Here is a 27,797-nt window from a genome sequence, read left to right on the forward strand (position 1 = left end):
GTCAGTGGTGGCTCGGGCACTGTGTGGGCTCGCGACGTGTGTGTTTTGATCCTTCGAGAGCCGGTGGACGGAGTGTCGTGTGTGATATAATGATAGTTCATGTACTGTGTCTGTGTTAAAGGACAAGCTGATATTTATTTAACAGGTATTGTAATTTTTCTGGCTTTTAATTAGTGCTTTTTTGGGAATTGAGGTTATTTTTTTTTTGTGAAAATTGTACCTACTTTAGATTTGATGGAAATTTTGGATTTATTGGTTAGCGTTAGCAAAGGCGGCCTTTTTTATTTTAAATATTAATTGATTTTAAATTTGGGGTTAATTATTTTTTATTTTAATTTATGATTTTTTTTATTATGCTTATTAATAGTTATTACATTTTTTTTTAAATAGCATTCGGCAGTCAAGCGAGTACATTTATTTTATTTATACCAACTATAATTTTAAACATAGCTATTTAGAAATCCGTCGGGTAAAAATCAAGTCTCTAGTTTGTAGGTTATTAATATTTTACACAATGATTGAACGCATATTTTACCATTTACGGTTTCCTATTAATAAAAGCCTAATTTATTAACACAAAAAAAACGAACAAAAAAAGTCTTTTAATAATGATCTGGCTTTATAATATGCTATTAAAATAAAATTTAATTAAAGATCTTATGGTTTGCGTATTACGTTAAGACGCATTTTTAACCTCAAACAAAAGAAATAAACAAAATATATTTCATAATTACATCTAAAGGGTTTAATTAATTTTAAGATCGTTTTTTATACCTCTATAATATTTCACAGACAGCTAAGATTCTTAAATACCTGTATAATATTTTTTTTCATTATAAAAAAAATATTCGTATCTGACGCCAAAAACCTTTTTCATCTATCTTATACCTACTATCCAAGAAGCGTCGGAAAAACTGTGTCGAGATGGACCAATGACATATAGTTAGCTATATGAGAAAGTATTTGACAATAGGGACACAGAATAACGAAGGCCTATGCTCTATAGTGAAGATAAACAAATAAATATCATTGGACAACTCACTCACGGCCATTTGATTCCAAACTAAGCAGAGCTTGTACGGTAACCAAATAACTGATAAACATACTTATATACTTCTAAATACATACTTACATATATAGATAAATTGACATCCAGGCTCAGAACAAGTACTCGTGCTCATCACACAAAGATTTGTCCCGGGTGGGATTCGAAATACTTTCTACTTTTAAAAAATATATAGAAATTAAAAAACTCACAGCATTTTTTTACGTAAGTCCTCGAGATTTACTGTCTTTATACATATAAATATCCAATACAGAGACTAAATTAAAAAAATTGAAACTAAAACTAATATTTTATTATAATATCTAAAAATGCCGCGACCACAACACTACTCCATTAAACAATATTAAAAAATAACTCCACCGATTTGTCAAACAATTAAATGTTGCTATAAATTAATTAATTACTTAAGTGTTAGTTGATAATTACTGTAAATGTCGTATGAGTGGTGTCATGGACTGTAATATACCGGCTCTAGGGACCAACGCGTTTTATTTCAAATAAATTATTCCTTACGGTAGCCATTATCATTTATATTAGTGCCATAGACTATCAATATTGACGTTTAGTAGTTTTTTTCGTCTAGACTGTCAGGCACAGGTACCTAATAGGCTGTTAAGTCTTACTTTTTTAAATAGGTCATTGTTTTGGCTGATGAAAAGAAGTTCTTTTTTTGGCCAGTTGTTTTTTTTTCATTAAGATTTGAAGTCATTTTATATAATAATTTGGACAGCAATGGTATTATATACATAAAATCACGCCTTCTTACCATAGGGGTAGGCAGAGACCAAAGCATATTATCACTAAATAATTTAAAGATAAAGCTACCCGTTGCGTTTGTCAGTTTTAAATTAAAACGCTACGGAAATAAATTTTATGCGATTCACACCTACAGACCGATAGATTAATAAGAAAGGTTTTGTGAAGACTGAAATATGATACCAGGCCTCCGAGTTTGAACTATCGGGCCCTACGCATTGTGTAAGTACCTAACTTAGTCACTTACTTATATACAGTTAACTGTGATATCTTTACTTTGTCATGGTGTCTTCACCACATTATTTAATTACAAATATGTTTAAGTTTAATGATAAAACTTTCATTAGTAAGATCACTTATGTTAAATTATAAAGCAAAGAATTTGAAATACGTAGGCGTCCCTATAGACGTTTGTTTAGATACTTACATTTATCACGTAGACTTTTAAAATATTGCATTTAAAAGAAAATACCCTGTTTATCCTAATTTATATAATAAACTCAAAACAAAATAAATAACGATTTTAAACTCTCGCGACTTGTACACATAATATTATAATGTAACGGGTCTTAAACGCGATTAAAAATTAAAGGTTAGGATACCTTATTTGTTTACCCGACATATCTATCAATGTAATTGCGACCTATGAAAATCTATATCGAATCAAAACTTATCACTAACTAGCTGACCCGCGCAACTTCGCTTGCGTCACATAAGAGAATCATAATTTTCCCCGGTTTTGTAACATTTTTCACTGGTACTCTGCTCCTATAGGTCGTAGCGTGATGATATATAGCCTATAGCCTTCCTCGATAAATGGGCTATCTAACACTGAAAGAATTTTTCAAATCGGGCCAGTAGTTCCCGAAATTAGCGCGTTCAAACAAACAAACAAACTCTTCAGCTTTATAATATTAGTAAGTATAGATCAGCAATAATAACAAGCATACAAAAAAAGAAAATAAACGTCCATTTAGACACATTACATCACTTCTCTTCATACTACGCAGTCGAGTAAAAACCTAGCGGTAATTTTCAACAACAAAATACGTAAACTATATTAGTTACAGTGTTTTTTAATTTATAAATGAGTTTTTAACAGTCGAGTCTGGTCATAAACTGTCATTACAAAGTATAATTTTATATCCCTACACTCACTGTAAGATGCGCAAGGGTGCGTGTCACACCGATACGTTAGGCATAAATTAGGTCGGGGAAAAAGTCTTTTCGCATTATAGTATGTATGTACTTGTAATAAAATCTTTCTCTACACAAAAAAGCTCGATATTTGGGTACCTCACGAGCTCACTGAAAGAAACCTAATGAATCGTGTATTCATTTGTGATTCTTGAAGCCAAAAAGATTTTATTACAAGTTCATACATACTATTATTATTGCGAAAAGACTCTTTTTTTCCCGACCTAATATATTCGGTTCGGCATTAATCACCGATAGCCGCGCGGCGAAACCGAATTTGTAGATGAAACCGATCGGCACAGGACAGCAAGTCAATTCGGTTTTGTTGTTCGGTTTTAAAATTACATTAAAATATCTTAAATAGTTTTGCGTGAAAGAATTTCAAACATCTGTCCAAAATTTAGGATTTATAATAATATTATTATTATTTACTTATACTTTTATGTAGTTTCTATGAAAGAAATTCATCATTACAATCTATAAGTAGTTTTTTTGTGAAAGACATTCATACATTCATCTATCATATTGAAAATGTTCTTAGGTACCATAATTACATGAGAAAATTTTAATACAATAGGTACATCTTTACATTTTCAGTTTACTTTGTCATCTATTTACCGACTCTTTATTCATCTAAGCATAGTTTAATAATACTAAACAATAATAAAGTCAAAGGGGTAACTTCTAATCTGTATAACCATCACAAAGACTAATTTAGCACGTTGACCAAATGTTCCACAAAAAATTAACCGAAAATCCTAATTCTAAAATGTTTTAGTAATCTAACCGAGCGATCGTTGAAACATTCGGTGTAAATTCGGTAGAATTAACACTCTACCGATTAGCATGCAAAGGGTTAGTTTACTACACACTCAGGTTAATGTCCGATGCTATCGGTACAAGTGACCATCTGCTAATCTTGTTACCAGTTTCGGGTTAAAATAGGTTAATACAGTTCAATGTATTAACGGTTTAGTTAGTTTGTTGTTAATTATTATTTATTATAATAATTCCTTTTTAAATAAAGAGCTCATGGCTTAGTTAACAACTGCCGCGCGGGTCGATCTTTGAGGCTAAGCCACGCTTGCCGAGGTTGAACTGTGGATGGGTGACCATCTTATTCATATCGAGTTCCTCCGTGTTTCGGAAGGCACGTTAAATTGTGGGTTCCCGCTGTCGTTTTCCAGTATCTTTGACAGTCGTTAACAGTCAGAAGCTTGAAAGTGACAACCAGTCTTACCGATGGGGATTGTGTTATAACCCAGGTATTGGGTTGTGGAGGTCAGTTAGGCAGTCGCTCCATGTAAAACACTGGTATTCAGCTGCGTCCGGTGAGACTGGAAGCCTACTCCAACATAGCTTGAAAGAAAGGCTAAGCTGATATATAAGTAATTGCTTTTTAAAGAAAATAGAGGCTTAAAGCTTGTTGCACACACCGGTCGGTAAACGATCTGTGGGAAGCAAACTTTGTCGTGGTAATTCGATAGATGGGTGAGACATTTATTGGTATTTGATTTCGTCAAAAGTCGGGTACGTTAAAAGTCGGTTCCGGCTGTTGTTAACTAAAGTAATAGTTGTTAAACCAGGTTAAACACCTTACAGGAGGCTTGAACTACTTTGCCACTGGGATGACCACACGTACCGATACCATAAGATTAAGTACTTAAAGCAAAATAAAATTAGATTTTACTTGACTTTATTGAACAACGATTGAAAGATAACCATGAAAAAAAGTTAAATATGCAAGTTCATCAAGTAAACAGTCGTTAATTAGATTATGGTATTTTGCTTCATGACAATGAAGATGTGTCACAGAATTAAAGACAAAAGGTCATACGATACTTTTAATCACAACACACAACGCAATGGCGGAAGTTATCAAAATAATAAAAAAAACACCAGCTTTGAACTCCCACACTATTATGACAACAGATTAAAAATGTTCAACGTAAACTTTTAATTAAAAAGTTAAAAAGGCGCGGGCGTAAACGCTAATCGATAAAAAGTATCGGTTACGCATCGATTCCGCGTGGTTGAATCGAGAACACCCGCTCTGATTTTATCTATTACGTATTTTGTTACACTAACCGAAATGTTTTACTTTCCCGTGTTTTTGTGTTGAAAACATTCAATTCTTTGGAGACAGCTGTCGCTGTAATCTACACACAGCCTTTCTATGCATATTGTTAAGTTAATAAATAACTTATAATTACATTTGAAATATTAAGAACTAATAAAATGAAATGGTTTCAAAAATATTGGGACATTTTTTATACACATTATTTTGATTTTGTACTAAATTGGTCTTCAAATAATAAAAAGCTGTATAGAAATAGATTATACTTAGTTTTTACGAGGATATTTTTAGTCCAATCATAAAATGAAACTGTAATTAGATACTAAATCCACTCTTTCACTCAAAATTTGATGATTTGAATTGGAGATTGAACAAATTCGACACACAGATACTTTATAACAAAAATTGGCACCAGGACTACTTTATACGAAAAAAAAAACGCTTGCTTGAAGTCGGAGACATAATCTAGTGTTGCATTGTTAAAAAAATAAGCTAACATTGTTAAAATAAATTTAACCTATTACTGTCCCACAGCTGGGTAAGGGTCTCATCCCGGAATCAGGGAGGAGCTAGGCCTTGAGTCCACCACGCTGGCCAAGTGCAGAGACTGGTTATTTGAAGTAAATATAATCATATACTGTTATATCACAATACATAGATATATTATCTCTGATTCATAGTGTTCAGTCATGCGTGCATTTGTATCACTCCATTTAATTATCTAATTACGGCAAACGTAGAGCTTATACACTGAAAATAACTAGTTATATAGGTAGATAGATTATAATAGAAGTTTTATATGATTTTATATTGATGTCAATAGTATTTTAAGTTTGAATAAGGCAGCTTTTTGTAATTATTAATATTTTTCATTTATCGAGTTTGTAGTGACGAGTTTAGTTCAAAATAATCTATACTAATATTATAAAGCTGAAGAGTTTGTTTGTTTGTTTGTTTGAACGCGCTAATCTCAGGAACTACTGGTCCGATTTGAAAAATTCTTTCAGTGTTAGATAGCCCATTTATCGAGGAAGGCTATAGGCTATATATCATCACGCTACGACCAATAGGAGCAGAGCAGCAGTAAAAAATGTTACAATAACGGGGAAAAATTTGACCCATTCTCTCTTACGTGACGCAAGCGAAGTTGCGCGGGTCAGCTAGTTTAATATAAAATGTTTTTTTGCAATTCTTACTTAATGATACACAAAAGAAAGTTGCTCAGCTTATTTAATTTTACGATTGAACGGCAGAGCAATTGTCTTGAAACTTCGCGAAAAGATATATTATATCCTAAAGAAAGACACAGAGTACAGAAATTACATCTTTGAAAAGGCGAAAGTAACTCTGTCCGTTACGCTTTCACGTCTAAACTACTGAACCGATTTGAATAAAATTTGGTACAGAGATAGACCTAACTTTGGGAAATAACATAGGCTACTTTTTATCGCGAAAAAAGGGGAGAAAGGACTAGAAGAGGGAATAAATGTTCACATGGAAATTCTGTCCTAACTTACTTAACCACGCGAACAAAGTCGCAGGAAAAAGTTAATAAGTAAATATAATAAACAATTCCCTAACACACATCGGCGGTAAACCATAAAGAGCTGTATTTACGAGCTGAAAGCGTGACCTACACCCGCCATTTTGTTAAAACGACTGTTTGACACGTTCGCTGTAACTAATTGTAATATTAATACAAGGTGTAAATTAATAAAGCCAGCCATTGTGTGTTTTAATTGTGAATTAGATCGATATCTGGGACTTTATGACAATATTAGGCAGGTTTGTGTTAAAAATTAAAGCAGAATAAAAAGACTTTGCCACGTTGTCGGTTGCACAGATTATAAAAGTAGTTAAAAGTCTTTAAATTATTTGTTTATGTAAGTCAAAGGTTGACGCTTACTATGATCGTCTAAGTTACTAAATAACTGCTTATTCGGAAGGTAGAGCTTATGAGAGAGGCTAGAAATTCTCGGACATTTTCTTTCTTCGCCGAGGACCTAGTTTTTATGGATCATGTGCTATGTCGTCCGCATTTTGCGTAATTGAAAAAGCGCCCTCACTAGATAACCTATAACTGTCAGGACAAGGTTTTAATGGGATCGACGGGATCAAAATTCCTACGGGTATGGGCGTGATAAAATAGTACTATATTCGGACGAAGTCCGGCTAGTCTGCTAGTTTATTTAATAAACAAATCATTGGTTTCTGAGGTCACTTTAGCGGTAGTTTATCTATTCAATAGTGTTTAAATTTATATAAAAATGACAGTTTGAATAGATAAACTACCGCTAAATGTGCCTCAGAAATTGGGCATTAGGCATTTGCTGAAATCACCGTGATAAGGTACCTAACAGTGTTAGAACCAAAGTGTTGTTTTATTAATAAATCCAGTATTTCAAGCAGCTAAAATGAATTATTTCAAGATTGCCAGAGCATACAGTGTAAAATAATTAAAATGGCAACTATTTGTGGGGCGGTGTGAAATTAAAATGCCTTCATTACTTATCGCAATCAGATCGGAACCGCGTGCCAGCGTTTAACTACCGCATACTGAGTTGTACTTTATGTATGTATGTATGTATGTATGTATGTATGTATGTATGTATGTTTGTAAACTGTAGTTATATTACGAAGATGTTTTGCGATGTAGAACAATATTGTAGGTACACATTAATGTGACATTTTGTGCAAATAGATGGATGTTTGTTACTGTTTTGAAGTATAGATAAAATGAATGGATTTGAAGAACATTTTATAGGTTATTTCACTTTTGCAAAGTGAATGAGGTCACAGGTAGAAGCTAGTTTAAATAAATCTTATTCTCAAATATATTGGCAGTTTATTATCCCGAGAAAACATAGAAAGTCTTTATTTGTTGTAATAATTCGGCCAAAATATAATTTAATTTAATCTATTATTATTGCGATAACTAGCAGTTAATGTTTAGATTCAAATATGGACGTAACTTAGAACTCTACAATACTTATCTTAAAGTATTTTATCAATCAGTTTTATCAACAGTTCTAGAAATTGTCTGCAACTATAATAAAACGGTCTCATAACAAATTAAACCAAAAAACCCTACTTTTAAATTACCACCAATAGCAAAAAAAAGCCAAACAACTCGTGTCACTGATGTAAATCTATCCGTAACACGTATTCCATCATTATCCGCGTCATTGTCCGGCGGCTACAAAAAGCCGAGTGAAATAAGCCGGTTGAACATAGGCTTCCATCGAATTGCCCGTTCTCTGCTGCGTTTATCATAAATTGATGTAAACATGTGTATTGCACGACTATTAGTTTTCATATTTCAAACGTTTTACCACAATTTTACAGCTTTTTGTGACGGATATTGGTTAGATAGTGATGTTGTATTGATGTTTTAGTAACGTGTTTGTAAGCTGGCCGGCTGTATGATGAAATAGAAGCTCATTCATTTCATCAATAATATAAAAAGTAAGAATAATATAAAAATGATTCCCATTTTTTTGCTAAGCGCAAACCTCAGGAGCAGTTGAACCAATTTCGCTATTTTTTTATGATATTGTTTTTTATGTTATTCCTTGAAGTACGGGAATGGCTCGCACGGAGAGAAAAAAAAAACGCAAAAAAAAAGTAGTAAAATCGACTGTAATCGGGTCAGCTAGTAACCATTAAGAACAAGCAGCTTTTTAAAAAAATAGTAATAGTAACAATTACTGAATCTACCACTAGCTCGGAATGCGGTAGAGCCTTATGAGAAGAGCTAGCGAGAAGCTCACGGCCACTCTTTTCAATCGCATCAAACAAAAAAGACGGTCCTCAAAATGCCATATTTAAATCCAAAACAAAACAATATCACCAAGCATTATACCATAAACCTATCATCCGAATAATGCTAACGCGATTACTTAAAACCTTTTTTTCCTATAATTCATAATTTATTCAGACAAGGGGGTTTCATCCCTCTGAATATTAGCCGGGGCTCGGGGGACTTGACGAAATAAGCCTAAGAACAATAACGCACTTAAATGTACTGAATTATATATAATATTAAACGTCTTAGAGGGACCAAGTTAACAAACTGCTCTTGTATGTATAAGTTATGTATAAGATAAGCTCTATATTTTGGGATATTGATCTTTAGCTACTTTAAATAGATGTGGACGTTATATTGATCGAGAAATGAAAGCTTTTACTGTAACATTCTTTGGTCTCTTCTTAAACCTTTAGCAAAAAGGTGTGATACTATGAATGAATGAAAACTTTAGAATTTAAGAACTATTTTAACTAAAACTAACTAACTTAACTATTCGGACAGATAACACTAATGTATGTATTTATTGACATTTAAATATTTATAATTTCAACAAATAAACACAGCGCGAGCTAAATAATGCTTTTCAATAAAAGAAAGCTTTCTACATTCTAATTGCACCTCATCAGTAAAAATACTTGAAAATTTGTGCCCATACGTTGTCCGTCTAATGCACCACCAACCGCGAAAGAACACATACATTTTAAACGCTGAAATACATACTTTAAATCTTATTTTGCAGTCCGTAATATAAAAAATAACCTACATTTCTTTCCTTACAAATATTCCTCTGCCTAATGCCAAATGAATCATCTGCAATAGATCGACACAGGCCAATGACGAGACATTTCTTAAAATAACTAAAAAGTCTTAACAATACTAATTTAAAACTCTTGTACCAGGCAAACAGAAAATGCAAGCGTGATCAAAATGGACTCGCCCGTGTCTTCGCAAGACGACAGAGACATCGAAGTGAACGTGGTTTCCGGAGCCAGCAGCCCTGACATCACCTCCTCACCTTCTAGAAAAGACCAGAAGAGTCCGTTCTTTGACTTAAAGAAGGATAAAGAAGAAAAGGCGACAGGCAGTGCTCCTTACACGAGTTTTTCAATCAGTTCTATTTTAAACAGAGCGGAACCGAGGAGAGAGTCGAATGTTCTAGAAGCAGCGTTGGCTGCTAATCATTTTGGAAGTGCCAATGATGCTATGCTTTCTAGGTAAGTCTTTTATTAACTTTTTGTGGTGTAAAGTATGTTTTATCCCTTGCTTTAACGGTGAAGGAACACATCGTTATAAAATCTTAAATGTGCTTAATACATTTATTGGGGGCATGCAAAGTCATCAACCCGCACTATGTTAGGACAGCGTGGTGTACTCAAGGCTTTACTCCTCCCTCGTTTGGTAATACCCTTGCCCAGCTAAAACATAGTATCGGCAAAAAAAAAGTATGTTTACTTAATAGTATCGATTTAGATTTGATGGTTTTTGAAATGGTCTGTTGGTTATTTATGAGTTACTTTTATACACGATATGAATCTTCTTAACTCTAGACTCTAAAATTACACTTGCGACCGACTGGCGACATTACCTGAGGTAGGACATTGGCTATTTGTGATAATTGACTCTCTTCTCCTTGTCTTAATAATTTAAGTTTAACTGTACGTAGAAGCAAAGATTATCGGAGCGTAGTTTCATGCATTTTTGTAGGAGGAAAACACAACTATCCTTAATCTCTTTAAAATAATCCATAGGACATCAAAATCAAGTCAACAATTACTAATATACAAATAGTACTAATTTAAAATCACGCATTGAAAAGTGAACCATCTTGAATGGTAGTACGTGGCGCATTGTAGTCACCTCGCCAGTGAGCGCCGGGCGAGTGAACTGGCCACTTCAGACGGTATAATGTCTGCATCGATCGGCGGTAGACCGCGCCGCACCGGGCTCCATTTCAATGCCGCGTTTATATTGGCTAACTACTTGACTTTACTGTCTGCTGGAATGGGCTAGTGGCTTTAAGGCATGTTGATTTCAAAGTTAAATGTAGTTTTGTATTTTAAGTCGGTTCAGATTAGGTTATGTGGAGGAGAGTGGGATTTTTAAAATGTAGTTTTGTTTGAGTTCGGACCTTATTGATATCGAATTCGAATCTAACACAATAGTGTAATGTACACGTACAAATAATTCGGGGATGTTTAGATTTACCATTTGATGCTCTAATATTCGCTACAACGAATCAACAGAACAATAAAAAAACAACAATGAAATAAAATTGGCTTGCTTAAAGTACCCACATATTTAACGTACATTTTTAAAGTCTTTTGACACTCGTTTTTTTTCCACTTTTAGGTACTTTAGCACTATATTATTAGCACTAACTGAAACTAAAAAACATCTAGTTGCCATGTAAACTTTAGCCCTAAGGCCGTTACAAACGTGCGAACTACGTCATATATAAAATAATCATAGGAATGTGACAATGTGTAGTGAACGAGAGACTCTATATAATGACTTACCCGTGTAAACTTTAGCACTGTAACTTGAACAAGAACTCACTAATTGATTGCTAGTTACTATCATAACTATTTTGGTTGAGTCAGCCTGGGACCACGGCGAGTGCAACCTGCGCCGAAACGTTAGGCATTTTAAGGTAAAATGCGTGTTCGCGTTAATTCCCGTATTCTATTATGCTAGTTACTAGCCAGTGTAAACGCAGCACATTCGGTAGTAAGATCGGTTTAAAGCCAGCCGAGGTAAGTAAGGCGAGTTTGTGGTAATATCCACGTATTAGCCTCTTTGCTGCAGTTAACGAGCTCCCAATCGTTCCGCGGCTTAACGCTTTTTGTTCAACTTGTTCAATCATTAGTGAAGTTATTTATAAGATCTTCATTAACTAGCTTTTATTCGTGACTCTGTTTAAATAGATTTCGTGGGTTAAAATGTATTCTTTGTGTTAGTATAGATACCGTAAAACGGGGTGAATAGAAACAATTTTCAACTTTGTCCTAAAAATTTGTAGCGAATAACTTGTTATTTTTATTGTCGGGTTATTTTATATCATGTCCGGCGCCATGAAGAAAGAGTTAAAACCATATTTGTCCAAAAATATGCATAATTTTACGATATTTTATTAAAAAAATGGTCAATTTCTATTCACCCAGCGATAGGGGTGAATCGAAACGACCAAAGGGGTGAATGGAAAAATTGTGTTTTAAAACGTTTTTTTAGTTAACAATATTGTATCTTTATAGATAAATATACACCTAAAGAGATAAACACTCCAAACAACTCATTAGAAAAGAAATTCCACTTTAAATCCAAAGTTTTGAAAAAAATTTATGGACCATTAAGGCATTCGAGGACGGTTGACTTTGAAGCAATTTTTTGGGTATAAATATCAATTTAAACATTTAAACAATTATGACACCGCAGAGAAGTAATATCGACGTGTAATCATTTCAAATATGAACAAAATTCTTAAACGAGGAGTACTCAAATATTGGGCTTCAAAACTTTCCTGATTTTTTTTCTATTCACCCCGCGAATTCTATTCACCCCGTTTTACGGTAATAAACTTTTCAATCATTAGTAAAGTTATTTATAAGATTTTATTAACTGGCTTCTTCCTGTGGCTGCGTTTGAATGGATTTCTCGGGGGTAAAATGTATTCTATTCTATGTGTTAGTATAGATAATAAACTGTATTGCGTGTACCAAATTTCTTGATTTCAAAAATTTACATACATAAATCTATTTATATTCACAAACTTTCGCATTTATAACATTAGTAAGATAGATAGATAGATAGATAGAAGGCTTAATAAATATGCTGGGTTCTTAGAAATTTTATTTTTCAGTCACGACGCAATGAAAACGGTACTTATATGCGTTTAGGTTTGTGCAAGCAGATATTATTATTTTTTACTAAAACTACTAGTTCAATTTTGATACAGTCTTCAGTGATTTCTGACACGATGCAAGATCGAATTTCAATAGAAATTTTCAAAACAAGCCTGTATTTTGATTACATCTAGACTTTCTAAAACAAACTTAGAGTGTTCATTAAAAAATAAATTGTTTTATAATAGACCGTGGTGTTTCAAGGGCAGATAAATAATCTTCCTACTTATCCCATAAACCAATCGTCATTACGAACATTACTCTCCGAAATCAAACAATTCAACCCTCTACACCACAAAACTACCCTCACATCATTAGGAAACAACCCCAAACAAGTATAAAACGAAAAGAAACCTTTTAATACAAACAAAATTACCCCATCTAATCAACTGTCTTACAAGAATCTTCCCCTTTTACGCCCTAAACCCTCGAAATGGGGTAAAACAGGGTAAAATTGGGCTAAAATAGGGGTAAAGTGGGGTAATATGGACAGATTACCAAGATGGACGATGTTTGACATGACGTGCGACCGTTGTTTTGTTTGTAAATGCTGATGTTTGCACAAATTTGTTTATTTTAATTAGTTTATATTGTGATTGATTTGTGAAAGTTAAGTTTGGTAGACAAAATGACAAATAATGCAATTTGCGATTTGAAGTGAGAATGTGATCATAATAATTGTTTGAATGTTACTTAAAGTTAGGTTACTTTGAGTTAAACATTTAAAACTGGCCATGATTCCTGAAACCCAAGTACTTTGAACCTTTCTTTGTTTAGGATCACAACGATTCAAAATGCTTCAAAATCACAGCTCGCTCCGTTATAATATCACTAGCCCTTCACAAAGAACATAAAACCCCCAAAAATAAGAAGTAATTATCTCGAAATCTCCTTTCGCTATAAAAGTGAAATAAAACCCATCTCCGTAATCAACAACAAAGAAACGGACACCATAAACTCAACATTTGTTACACTAAGCATTTATTCTCACTTTTTCCTGCTTTCCCGCCTTAATTTACAGTGGCGGGACATTTTGTATCTGTGTAAACGATCTGTCACTGCCGCCATCTTGTTCTTAACTTTTTTTATTCTTTTTTTTATTCGTAATTCGTGTTCATCCTTGTTTTGACAGCCAGCTAATTAAGTAAAAAAAGTTTTTAATTCAAAAGATTAGATTAGATGAATTAGGGTGATTTTTTGTGTCGTTACTAATTAAGTAAATGGTTTTCATGTTAATTGGAGGTTTTACTTGATATGAATATTAATATGGCCTAGTTTTGGAGTGCTTTTGATTTAAATGTGCGTTAGTTTTTAATGGTTTGTTTATGCAAATGAATTGTTAAGCACATTGTAAAAATCTAATAATCTAGCTTAAAAACGTTGTTATTTTTATTTCAACCTTGAAATGATTTATTTAATACGGCTTTTTCAGTCATTTATCACATTTACTGTTTTTTAGCAAATAATTTAAAAGCGAACTCCAGCACTAAAATTTACTCTTGTGTTGCGGGGACTTTTAACAAACATACAAACAACGAACACAAAATACAATCAAACACGAAACAACCATTTATAGATCGCGGGTTACAATTGAAGTTTTTTCCTGAAATTCATCGTGTTAGGAGCCTGTGTGTCGTCGGCGACATATTGAATATTGTCGCCGGCTCCTGAGCACAGACCCCAGTATTACGAGTTATTTACGACACTCCGCTGATCCCTCGAGGATGCCTGGTTTTAACCTTTGCCTTATTGATTTTTGTATTCAGGGATACGTGTGCTGTGTAGTTTTTGTGTTCCTGTTGTATTTCAACACATGACCATAATACTATTGTAATAAATAAATTGAAAAAACAATATTTGAAACAAACTTTTATCATGCCTATGAAACAAGAAAATAAGCAAATTATACCCAATTTTTTTGTAATAATAAATAATTTTGTTGTTTGCGAGTTACAAAACGTATAATGACTAAACCTATGACTAAATATTTTTTCCCACACCTACTAAATTCGACTCAAATATTACTACTGCGAATCAATTATGTTATTGATAAAAAAATCCCAAAAAACGCTCTGTAGTCAATATGCCACAAGACCAACAAGCCAAATTGCGTAAATATACTTTTGAAATGTTTTAATATTGTAAATATTTGTGCCTCGTGGTGTTGTTTAAAAGTTAATAGGGCTAAGAACGAGAGGCTCCGATACATCGGATACAGCCACTTACTACCGTTCAATGTAAATAATTTAATGCGGTGATGTACCGTACGAGGTAGAGGCGATAGCGGGGCGGAAATGTAGGGAAGAGTTTTTCTCGATTTCTGTAACTTTGATTGAATTAGATGTAAATTTGTGATGAAGTTTAAAATGGTTATAAAATTAGTGGATAGCTTGTTTGTGTAGTTGTCAATTGTAGTTATAATGTAGAGTAAAGAAAAGTCTAGCTTTTTACAATTCACACTAAGTATGTCGGGAAATTGTTGGTTATATTCATTATTTTTATCGTGTGATGTTCATACTGATGTTGTAGATGCGAAAGTAACTATCTTTTAAACATTACTATTAAACGGTATAGTTAGTTTATTGTTGCTGTAAATAATATAAAATGTCATTGTAAATATTCACTATAAATAAAAACGGTATAACAGATTTGAAATATGATATATTTAATGTGTACAGTGGTAGATAAAATCTAGGGGAAAGGCGCTAACTCCCTAAAACAAAAAATCAAGAAGATAACTGTGAAAAAATGCTATTATAAATGCGAAAAGTATCTCTTTTTTGGCTTAACAAGTTAAATATTTTTCACAATCGCGAAATCTTATGCCTTGTACCCCACCCCTGTCTATTTATATACCATCTCAAGACGAGGGGTGGCTCCTACTTATCGGTTTAGACGATTTCACATAGGGGTGCTGTGATTCTTACAACGGAATGCTCGCCTTACGTCTGAGGGGTCCCGGGTTCCAATCTTTTTGATGTCGTAAATATTTGAGGGGGTTCCGATGTTTTTATAGACATAACATCACACCTTTTTGCGGGTAGGCAGAGATTACGAAATGTGAAAGCTTTCTGATTTATTTTGTTTTATTTCTTACAGTTACTATCTACTATATTTATTTTTATGAGGAAAATGCTAGTAGTCTTATGAATAAAAAGACTTACGATTGAAATATTATTAGTTAAAACCTATAGAAAATAAGTTTCATGTGAAAATCGAACCCACTACAACCGGTACTGACGTAGCAATGTACTAACTATCTTAACGACTGCACCACGCCGCGATAGTCACTTATTGCTAATATATAGTTTAATGAAGATTATTAAGGAGATCAGCTTTCAAGCTAATGTACGTATGACCTCTCGCAAAAAGCTAAAAGGTCGTAAGTGACGATCTGTCTAGTATAACTTAAGCTCTTATTCCATTATCGAGACGTAAATAAGCATTTCTAATTGATGCATAGATCTATTTAGCTTTTTTAGATAACATCACTTTTTTCGAAAAATAATCATATTAGGTTCTCTGATCTCTTTCTACCCTTCTGGGAAAAAGGCGTGATTTTTTGTATATATGTCATAACAACAGTCCGAAAATTGCTAGACAACATCTGCTATTTCTCCCAAAACAAGCCTATCCATATTTGAAGATAATTTCGTCACCAGTCGACATTAAAACGTACTCCAAAAACAAAATACTTCAGCCTTTTACAAACTTAAAAAGCTATTTTGCTCTGGCACCTGTACAAAACCACGTAATGAATCTTAAAAGGAATAGTCTACAGCTTTATCCAGCTCCAACACAAAGCCATTGTGTCCTCAACCGCCCAGTTACTAAACACACTACATCTTGAAAACATCAATGGCAACCTTTTTGAAGCACTCACAATAGACTACTACGGCCAACAAGTTAACAATTTAAAAAGGTACCAAGCTATTGCAAGCAAGTGTAAAGTGTCTCTGTTAGGGGCGAAAAGAATGAGATTCCACTCCACATCGATTTTTATACCCCCAGGGGGGAGGCGGGGTTACGAAGACAGCCAATCAGGGCGCGGTGTGCCAACCAATCAGCGCTGGCGTCGTTCCGTTTCACGCTTGCGTTTTATCTTGTAATGGAATTTGCAGAGTACAGGATTACCGTAGCGAATTGGTAATACGGAGTGTTGCCTTTTTCCACTTTTTCGTGAATACTTTTTTTACTTTCTTTATTGATTTTTCGTGAGTATTTTTGTTATTGGTTTTGCGTGTTTTCTGTATTACGTATTTGTGGATGGTATTAGTGTGAAGGTGGATGAATGTGAATGAAACATAAGTAGTTTGTTCGGATCGCAGCAATTAGCGTTGGTTTCTGATTACATATAATTATTGAACTAGATGTGATTTTAGTTCTTTCTTATATGATTAGCAATAGTTAGTACATTTAGTTGAGTTTAGATGACAATTATAAGTACTAATTACGGTAATTAGGCTTTACTTAATAGGCTGTATGATGCTTATTATAAGATTTTCTTGTCACATGTTAAAACTTAACTTACTCATGTGGAGTGATGGAAAACGTATGTTGTTATACATGTACTGTTCTGCGGATCCGGGTTCAATTCCCAGTTAAGACAACACTTTATATGATACGTAGTGGACTCATGTTACCTGTCTCTCATTACGGGAGAAGTCTCGTGACCAACAATAGGACAGTACAGATGAAAAATAATTATGAGGTGCAATTTAAGGAACTTATTTTGTTTATCCAAAATCCAAAGTTATTAAAAAAGAACATTATTATCTAAAAAAAACGTCTTCGTAATAACACCCTTTCAATATCATTTCATAACATAAAGCTATCTCCATCTCGGAATAAGCTTTTCACATCACTATTTCTTTCAAGTGACAAATCGCAACAAAGACTTTTTAAAATAAGCGCTGAATATTTTTCATTTGGCTGTTATTTCCTCGATGCATCGAACAATAAAGCGTTATCGATAAAAGCGGCTATCGTTATTGTTATCGAGATATCGATATGTGGCGTCGATTATTTCAAGTCTCGGGAGTGTGGTTTTCACTCGGAAATGTGGAATAGTATTGTGAAAAAGAGGTTGCTTGTGTGGATAGATAAAATAGTTGTTTATAGAGATGTTTATTGGTATTTTTGAAGCACTTTATTTTAAAGTTGAAGAATTACTTTTCTGTGAAAATTAAATTCATTTAGCGATATTCTATGAAGTTGAGTTTATGCTTTTTAGAAATCACATAATGTTATATAATTACAAGCCCTTTAGTAGACTTAATGGTTTTTTTACTAATTTGTATTATAACATGACCCGCTTCACGTTTTTTGTAAGATGGTGTATATGTATGTAATTCGTCCGTGTTCCGCCTTTTTCAAGGGGAGTGCCTTATTTTCTTCATACTTATAAATAAGTTAACAACGCATTTTATTAACGAATTTAAAAAAATCTTGATTCTAATTCGTAAGTCAGGTCAGAACCATTAAAGAATACTTAAATTATAGGTATTCTAAACAAGCAGAGTCGAAAATAAAAGCTAGTTTTAAAAAAATACCTATAAACTGTAGCCTAGTATTTTAGTTGAACGTACCGAATAAAATATGTACGGAGTTTTAGTAATGATCGTAGGCATTTGCTACGTGGTTACGCCGTAGCGCGTAGCTGTTACGTAGCACTCAACGCGCTACGCTCGTTAGTGTTGTGAACAAAGACTACGAATATAATTTTAATTTCTGTTTTACTTTATTTTCCGTACTTTAGTTTCAACATAGCTTTTTGATTTCATCACTTTTGTTCTATCTGTATGTATAAGCAACTTTAAACAATTTGTTTCACCCAGAAATCGTACTTTAGGTCCTCTTGTTACTAGTTTTTCTGTCTCAGACCACAGAAAACTAGTCAAAAATGCAAGTTTATTTATATATGACTGGCATCGTCCCTTGTCTTCGTCTGCATTAAAGGGTAATATGTTAACGGATTGAGATTGCATTAACACATTACCCTTTTTCCAATTTATACTAAACTAGCTGACCCGCGCAACTTCACTTACATAATTATCTCCGTTTTAGTAACATTTTTTACTGGTACTCTGCTCCTATTTGTCGTAGCGTAATGATATATAGCCTATAGCCTTCCTCGATAAATGGGCTATCTAACATTGAAAGAATTTTCCAAATCGGACCAGTAGTTCCTGAAATTAGCGCGTTCAAAGAAACAAACAAACAAACTCTTCAGCTTTATAATATTAGTATAGATTACTTCAGTTTATGTAAACATCTTACTAAATTTAAACTAAACAGCAATAACTTAAGCCCCAAAGAAACCTAAAGTACCTAAAAATAAAACTCTTAACAAAAACCGTAACTAAAAATAAAATCGTAAAACTCCGAACTCCATCGACACACTCCCCGCACTACTACCGTCTCTAGAGCATAGTGGTGCAATCTCTTTAGCAACAATCGATATTTATACGTGGATAGCGATCGACGGTAAGCGAGAAAGCTTGTTCGCAACAATGGGGACTACTCTAAAACCTAACATTTCGCCGTGGTTCCGTACAAAGTGATTTATCGATGCTTTTCACATCACTATTGTCGTTTGAAAGTCTTGGTTTTTTTTTTAGTTTATTTCGGTTGTTATTTTTCTAAGTGTCTGTTGGGAATTTGAGAGTCATTTTTTGCAACATATTTATTAGATTCTATAAAGATCTTGAAGGTCTCCAACCCGCAATTGGTCAGCGTGGTGGATTCAAGGCCTAACCCCTCCTTCATTACGGGAGGAGACCCTTGCCCAGCAGTGAGACAGTAATGGGTTAAATTGATTTATTCTATACTAGCTGACCCGCGCAACTTCGCTTGCGTCACATAAGAGAGAATGGGTCAGAATTTTCCATGTTTTTGTAACACTTTTTACTGGTACCTACTCTGCTCCTATTGGTCGTAGCGTGATGATATAAAATATGCTTTTTTTCACGAAAAATATTCTCAAAATTATTTATATCTCTTAGTATAACGAAGTCGCGCTAAGACATATCCGCCATTAAAACAGTTGCCATGGCAACGGAATTTTGTTAATTCAATGTCAATATAATATTGATTTTTCGCGACTTCGTTGAATTTTCTGAATTTTCCCGGGAAATGCGTCATTTTCCCGGGGTAAAAAGTAGCCTATGTCCTTTCTCGGGTTTCAAAATATCTCCATACCAAATTTCATGCAAATTGGTTCAGTAGTTTAGACGTGATTGAGTAGCAGACAGACAGACAGACAGACAGACAGACAGACAGAGTTACTTTCGCATTTATAATATTAGTATGGATAGTATGGATAAAGATCTATAAAGATGCTTTGTCGCGCTTTTTTAAGTATAAGAGCGAAAACAAAAAAATATTTGTTGATTTCTAATTCCAATGTAATTTTCTGTTAAAAACAGTTAAGTGACAATAAAATAATTTGTACTCGAAGTTCAATTGATACAAACATCCGTTGTTGTATTTTGTTTAAAGTACAAAAAGTACTATATTTTAACTCATTTCTGTCCCTCTGCTGAAAAGTGTCTCCTTTCGAATTCAGTGTTAGGCCTTGAGTCAATCACGCTGGCTAAGTGCGGGTTGGGTACTTGGTACGCCCTCAAGAAATGCGTTAAACAATTTTTCAAAGCATGCAAGGTTGCATCACGATGTTTTCCTTCACCGTTGGAACAAGTGATAATTACTTCTAATACACACATAACTTGTAAAAGTCATTGGTGTGTTGCCTGGGGTTCAAACTGTCGACCACTTGCATGGGAGGTGCCAAGTTATATCACTCGGCTATCACTGCTAAAAATTGCAATATAATAATCTATACTAAAAGTATAAAGCTGAAGAGTTTGTTTGTATGGACGCGCTAATCTCAGAAACTACTAGTCCGATTTGAAAAAAATCTTAAAGTGTTAGATAGCCCATTTATTGAGGAAGGCTGTAGGCAATATATCATCACGCTACGACCAAAAGGAGCAGAGTACCAGTAATATTAAATATATGTATTACAACAAAAAATAAGTAATTTACAAGCTACCATTACCACTTCTTTGGTGTATGACCAAGCTTTCCCAATGACCTTCATATGTGTATATATTTAAGGGTGTTCCTAAATACGCTTAAAATAGTTTAAGCGGCATTTTAACGCGTTCCGTGTTGGTTTCAGATTTCATAGTGTAGGCTCGTGTTAGTTCAATTATATACTGAAAATAGTAAACGTGATTTTTGTGCGTAATACTTAACACGATTCAATGCATCGACCCTTATTTTTATATTTTTATCCGTAAAAAAATATACAAGCTTTATCTTACACATATTATTATGTATGTTACTATCGTAGATACAAAACTATATCAGTCGTTTTTCCCATTAGTAATAACGGAAATTTTAAGTTATTTTTTTCCCAAATAATTTTGAAATGCGTCGTTTATGTTTGTCGTTTGTGTTTTTACATGTTATTAAAATATATATTTCATCTATAAATAGAAAAATAAATTTTAACCATCAATGGCCTAATGCTGGGCAAGAATCTCTTACCGGAACGAGAGAAGAGAGGCCTTGAGTCCATTTCATTTATTATTTTTGTAGTTTTAACGAAATTCTATATTTATTATTCGTCCTTACCGTGCTTTGGAGAGCACGTAAAATCGTCGGCCCTGCGACCTTTCACTGGTCGTGTCGGTTATCCGTCCCACCAGGCTATGAAAGTAAAGGAATAGAGAGTGTACCTGTGTATTGTGGACACACTTGGACACTATAAACCAAGTCCTGCATCTTTGGCCAGTTCCAATGAAACTACCCGCCATAACCGGATCGGCAGGGACATTATTATAATTCTTATTACTTCTAAATACTAGTATAAACCTAACATTATCGTATTTGTTCACAGGTTGGGGTTAATATCTCAGTGGAGCGCTCTCGCCGGCAGATACGGAGGCCTCGTGCCGGCGCCCTGGTATTGGCAACGACCACAGGACAGAACCACACCACCTAGAGGTAAATACTATTACTATATCAATTCATTCAATATTCTTCATACATAACATCCAATAGCCCCTTTACACACACACTCTATCGCCCATGAAACAACAATGGCGCGTGAAAGACCGCGCGTGTAAAGGTAAGACCAGTAGCGCTACCATGAGTTGGTAACTATAGTCTCCCGGAGACACTGTAGTTCTCGTAAAACTCGAACCGCGCCTCTAGCGGATAGTTAAGGTACCAAAATTGCTACCATGGGTCGCCATATTTAATAACGTGTAGTTAAATTAAACAACAGTGAATGTAGATTGGCTTTGTCGTTCATTCTTTCCCTATTTGAGCCCACTGTTGTAGTTGCGTTCTCACGTTAACTACTCTAGTTTTTAACTACGCCAACTCATGGTAGGGCTACTGTTAAGCCCGCCAACAAAATCGCAAGCGAAGACCGCGCCGATTTCCCACACGTAATACTGTACGCTCCTAAGAACGTGCGCTAGAGTGTGTGTGTAAAGGCGGCCATTTTGTCAGCATACAAGAATTAAGTACTTGATACGCTCAAATTAAGAAGTGTTCACCAGTCGATAAATGATGACGATGCCGAAGTACCTGTGGCCGGCCTAGTCCAAATCGAAGAATGTTTGTTGTTCATCATAGATCGCCGTACATAGGAGATAACGCAAAGCCGTCGGTGTGTGACCTTTAAACAGAGCATAGTCGAACTATTAGGGTTTGCTTTAGAAATTAATAGATTTTAACTACATAATGTCCTAGAGCCATGAAAACATCCTTTCGGAATGAGGAGGAAATTAGGCCTTGAGTCCACCACTAGGAGAGTCTGCATTCCTTCAAAAACAATTTTGAATAATTCTCAGGCATGCATGCATAATGGCTCTGCAATGTTTCCCTTCAAATAAGTGACTTTATAAATAGCAATGAATAGTCGAAAAGCGAAAACAAAACGTATTAACTTCCCGCCATTTATACAAAATGTCACATCAATATCCCGCTCAACAATCCTAATTACACATCAAAACTAATTTGAATTGTAAAAAACCATTATACAGTTAACAATATAAAGTCAGAACGTATTCATTTAATCCTGCCCACCGGACATTGAATCAGTGTTGTAACTCGATACGTGCAGAATCGATTAGTCTCCGACGCCCCACTAGTGCGGTAATCTGTTACGGTTGCTGACATTATTTGTTATCTGTGGTCAATAGTGATGGCTGATTGATGGACTGGTTTTTTTATAATCGATTTATTGGTTTGCAAATTGGTGGACTAACCTTAATTTGTTGTTACACTTATGGATGTGAATTTAGCAAGGGAAGTTTGTAAGGATCGTATCAAGTAACGTTCTTTGGTCTCTGCTTACCCCTATGAGAAGACGGGATTTCATGAATGTATACTGCTTTTAAAATAAGGACTGGAAACTACCCTATAAAACCTGTTTGTTAACCTAACTAACTAACAGTAAACTTTTGTATTTTATTTAAAGAATAGGCTATAACTGTATAAGTAATAGAAAAGATTTTACACCCTTATCTATCCTTTATGGACGATAGTTTCCCGTATCTGTTTTGAAAAGCGCAATTTATATCACTCTGTAATTCAATTATGACAAAAATAGCTATCAATATTACTTCAATAAGTTAGGTTCAGTAATAATAAGTGCACAACGAAATAACACAATCCCTACATAAAACTAAAGATTTTAGTTACTCAACAATTATCAGATACCTAATACTTAGCAGTCATCCAAATTACTTGACTTACACAATAGTGTCAAAACTCATACAAAAAAAAAACGCTATTGAATAGATAAACTACCGCTAAATGTACTCAGAAACCGGGCATAAGTAGGACACAGTAATAGATAAACACCAAAATAACAACTCAATATCCATACGAAACTAAATCACATTAAAATCTCACAAAACTCATTTGCATACAAACATTACGCAATCACAAACGCGACTTCTAACTTGTTCCAAACGAGGGCTGACATCAAAAACCGAACAATACCGTCAAAGCTAGACATACCGCTAAACAAGCAATCACCATAACATCCATGCTCACCCCGCACCCAGCTTTAATTTCCCAAAACCCATCTCAGTGACGAAACAAAAGCGTAGCCATTTCACGCGTACCAACCAAACAATACCTCCGGCGAAATAACAAACATATACCTGTCTCTCTCCCACTCGTACGCTTCGAATCTAAGAGTGTTCGCGCCAAATGCGGTGTCGCGTTCCATGTTAGCGATGTCGCGCGGTCGTTTTCATTTTCGAATGCGGTTTATACGGAACGTTGTTTTGTTTGATTGCTCGGCTTTTTTTTTCTTCTTTTTTTTTAATTTTTTTTTTGATCATTGACAGTTGTAAGTTCAAAGTTTGTGAACTTCAAACGTTTTAGATTTTGTACGAGGAACGCGTGAACGAATTTGACGGAAGAATTTTAGGGCGGAGTCTCTTTGTGTTGGTGACAAAGACGAAAAATATAGCACCATTTCGATTTGGACTTCAGATAATACCCATGCAGTTTATGTTCACTTTTACTGATAAAACATAAGAATCCATTAGTTGCTCACCAATATACAGCAATGATTTGTATTCTGCATTAAACAATACAGGTAATAACTCTTGCATAAGACACTAACTGTATTAAATAATGCATCTAGCTTCGCTCGCAAACTCATAAACTGCTTAACTAGTAAGCGTTTGTGTAAACAGCAAGCGAACGGTAACAAAGGATTACTCGACACGGCTTCGAAAATCAATGCAAATCACACATCACTAGGACCAGTTATCATGACCTCTCTACTTCACCTAATCATACGACAACAGAGCTCAAGTTATACTAGACACCCGTTATTGTACGACAAATTAACAAGAGCTTTCAAATCATCGCGTGTCTTTATAATATACAGGTCTATAATAATAGGCAGGGTTATTTTAGCTTTGAAACGTTCGAAGCAATTAGAACTCTATTTTTGTAGCGTTTGAGTGCAAATTTGAATGTATCGAATTTCTAATACCATGTGCAAGCGTAGGTGACAATTGACAAGCGTGTTCCATTTTTGAATTTTACGTTTTGAACGCGAATGTTTTGACACTTGATATGAAATAGGGGTGTGGCTCTTTCATTGTTAGAATCGAGATTAAAACTCGACTAAAGAGAAAATCTCTTCATGTGATTAATTGCTCTGCTTTTACGAACAAACAGGGAGAGAGACATCTTTACTTAGAAACTAAAGCTAGCTGCGATACTTTTTTGTTATACCGTTCAAAAAACGATTCAGTTTTAAAACTTATAAAAAACTATTTGAATAAAGTTAATATACCAAATACATAATTTCTAAATAACTTCCCTGAAATATAAAGAAAGGTTCCATAGTACCTGAAGATTATGTTCTATATACTCAATCTAATTACCCGTGTAAAATACACTCGACTAAGCATCAATAGTAAGAACTAATTAACTAACTAGTACAAATACGTGTTACCAAATTAGTCGACTATTAGAAACCGTATTTTATCGCTAAACTTACATTCTGTGTAAAGTCAATAGAGCTTAAAAACAAATCACGGAGGATTACATTAGTGAGGTTTCTTTGCGGCCAGAATCAGAACGGAGTAGAGTAGTAACAAATATATCCAATTACTGTTAGTCGATTTAATCCGAATACTAATTGTACAACGCCTACGATTGGGCAATTTGACGGATTTCCTTTTTACCTTATGTGTACATTAAATAGTTTTGTCCTGATTGATTTAGTTCATATTAATACGGTATAGCTGTAGAAAGGTAGTGTTTGTATTCAATAAGGAATTATCGCAGTAGAGTACTATTTTGTAATAATTTGATATGAGTCTTGTTTATACTAAAACAATAACTTGCAATTAATTTTCGATTATTTCCCCCCATGATTTTCTACACGGCGCTGTCCCTTAAAACATTATGATCATAAGCCTATGTTGATAATCAAACTAATAACCGCATCTTGTTACAGATGACTCAATAACCAACGAGGAAGGCTCAGCGGGCGGGTCCCCTCGCGCCAGGAGCCCGGCCCGCGCCCCCACCCCTCCCTCGCCCTCCCGCTCTTCACCGCGCTCCCCTCGCCTGCACCCCGCGCTCTACCCACAACAACCAGACGTCCAGGACTCAGACCCTGATGTCGATGAAAGCGATGACTTCGACAAAGACGAGAAAAGAGACCCTAACGCCAACCTTGGAAAGAGAAAGAAGAAAACCAGGACTGTCTTCTCCAGATCCCAAGTGTTTCAACTAGAACAAACGTTTGACATGAAACGGTACTTGAGCAGTTCCGAACGCGCCGGCCTGGCCGCCTCCCTCCACTTAACCGAAACGCAAGTCAAGATCTGGTTTCAAAATAGACGGAATAAGTGGAAGAGGCAGTTGGCAGCAGAGCTGGAGGCTGCTAACATGGCCCATGCCGCTCAGCGTTTGGTCCGAGTGCCGATATTGTACCACGAGTCGCGGCCGACGTCGATCCCTCATACGCCGTTGCCGATGCATCCTCAGTTCAATGAGCCTGGGGTTTACTTCCCTACGCAGGCTCCTCAGCAGCTGCAGCCTCTGCCAGCGTCTCCTGTGACTTCCAGGGCTCCGTTATCGAGCCTCGTGTAGTGTTCACTTGAGCCCGCGCGCGCTGATAGCGATGGACAGTACTGAGTGCGTACCGCGGGTCTAGTCATATGAGTGTTGATTGCCAAATCGTTCAAATGTAATATGTATAGGTCGGGTTAAGAGTCTGTGCGCGTTCAGGTGGAGCTGGTTGATGTTTGAAGGAAACGAGTGAAATAGTGACGTTGTGTGTGAATTGAAATGGTGGTAAAAGAATGGATTTTAAGTTCGACAATGCATGTCACGGCTTGATGTTGAAAGCAAAAAGGATTATGTTTAATAAAGCGAATTAATGAAGATAGAAATTGTATATTTCACGAATGGTTGCTTTTTTATGTTCAATATAAAGATAGTAAATTCAGTCACAGTAACTTCGGTTAAAATAAGCTGTGGTTTGGTGAAAATTCGGCGGTTATCGCCCGGTAATACCTTTAAATCGTTCCACTATAATTATCTTCGTTCCAATCTAGGCAACTTGTTGATTTAAACCCTGTAAGGCAATTCAGAAAGAAGCTTTTATTGTCAGACCTAGCCGTAAAGCCTTCTAATCTAATCTGAACGCGCCCAGACAATTTTATTTACGTATTAGATAAATAGCAAGACAATTCACTAAATGTAACGTACAAAAATCAATGTCATTCCATGTTGTATTATAATGTACATAAGAATATGTTTTAAAGTAACCCTTTGTGTATTTATTTATTATAATAGGTTTTGTAAATAATAGCTAAAAGAACTGACTTCATTTTCTCGTAATAAGACTACTTTTCTTTTACTTTTGGTCTGTCTAGTCCGTCGGAATCGAATTGTTTTCATAGAGCTAAATATTTTCAATTCAAATAAGAAAATACTTATAAATAAAATAGTTATATAGTTTTTAAATGCTTTGTTTTAACTGCTAGTGTTTCAGTAGGAACTTTAAACAACTTCTAAATCTTAACTGTCTTTCATTCTCATTTGTAAATGGACATTTTAAAATTAAACGAAATAAAATTACGTAGATCAAACATTCCATGTTAATGAAAGAATGCTCATTATTGTACATATTCTTTTTAGATTTATAAAATTAATTGTGTTATTGTTTTTTAGTATTTTCACATCACTATTATATAAACTTTTCAGAGAATCGACTAACTTCTAATCGATTGTTTTAATTTTGTATTATAAAAATGTGTTGCCATGTCGCTTCAATGTAATTCTGTAATATTGCTAGCCTAAATAAATTAATAATTAAAACGATGCTTAATTCTAAAATATTAATGTTATTTATTGATAGTAGTTGAATTATCTTCGTAATTGTAATATTATGATAACGCTGAGGTAAGGCGAGGAAATAAAACGAGT

General features: G+C 34.7%; 1 protein-coding gene across 1 annotated transcript; it reads left to right on the plus strand.

The window, feature by feature from the left end:
- On the plus strand, positions 1-27,797 carry LOC142983723 (homeobox protein Hmx-like). Its single transcript, XM_076130738.1, has 4 exons — positions 1-145; positions 9,804-10,118; positions 21,709-21,815; positions 25,816-27,797. The coding sequence occupies exons 2-4, from the start codon at positions 9,832-9,834 to the stop codon at positions 26,454-26,456; spliced, it is 1,035 nt and encodes a 344-aa protein (XP_075986853.1). The 5' UTR covers positions 1-145; positions 9,804-9,831; the 3' UTR covers positions 26,457-27,797.

Source organism: Anticarsia gemmatalis, chromosome 24 (assembly GCF_050436995.1).
Source record: "Anticarsia gemmatalis isolate Benzon Research Colony breed Stoneville strain chromosome 24, ilAntGemm2 primary, whole genome shotgun sequence".
In the NCBI taxonomy this organism is placed as follows: domain Eukaryota; kingdom Metazoa; phylum Arthropoda; class Insecta; order Lepidoptera; family Erebidae; genus Anticarsia; species Anticarsia gemmatalis.

Excerpts from the sequence above, each read along its gene's own strand:
- LOC142983723 (XM_076130738.1), top strand. The coding sequence starts at position 9,832 with ATGGACTCGCCCGTGTCTTCGCAAGACGACAGAGACATCGAAGTGAAC. Across the intron at positions 10,119-21,708 it reads AATGATGCTATGCTTTCTAG|GTTGGGGTTAATATCTCAGT; the intron begins GTAAGTCTTTTA and ends ATTTGTTCACAG. Across the intron at positions 21,816-25,815 it reads CAGAACCACACCACCTAGAG|ATGACTCAATAACCAACGAG; the intron begins GTAAATACTATT and ends ATCTTGTTACAG.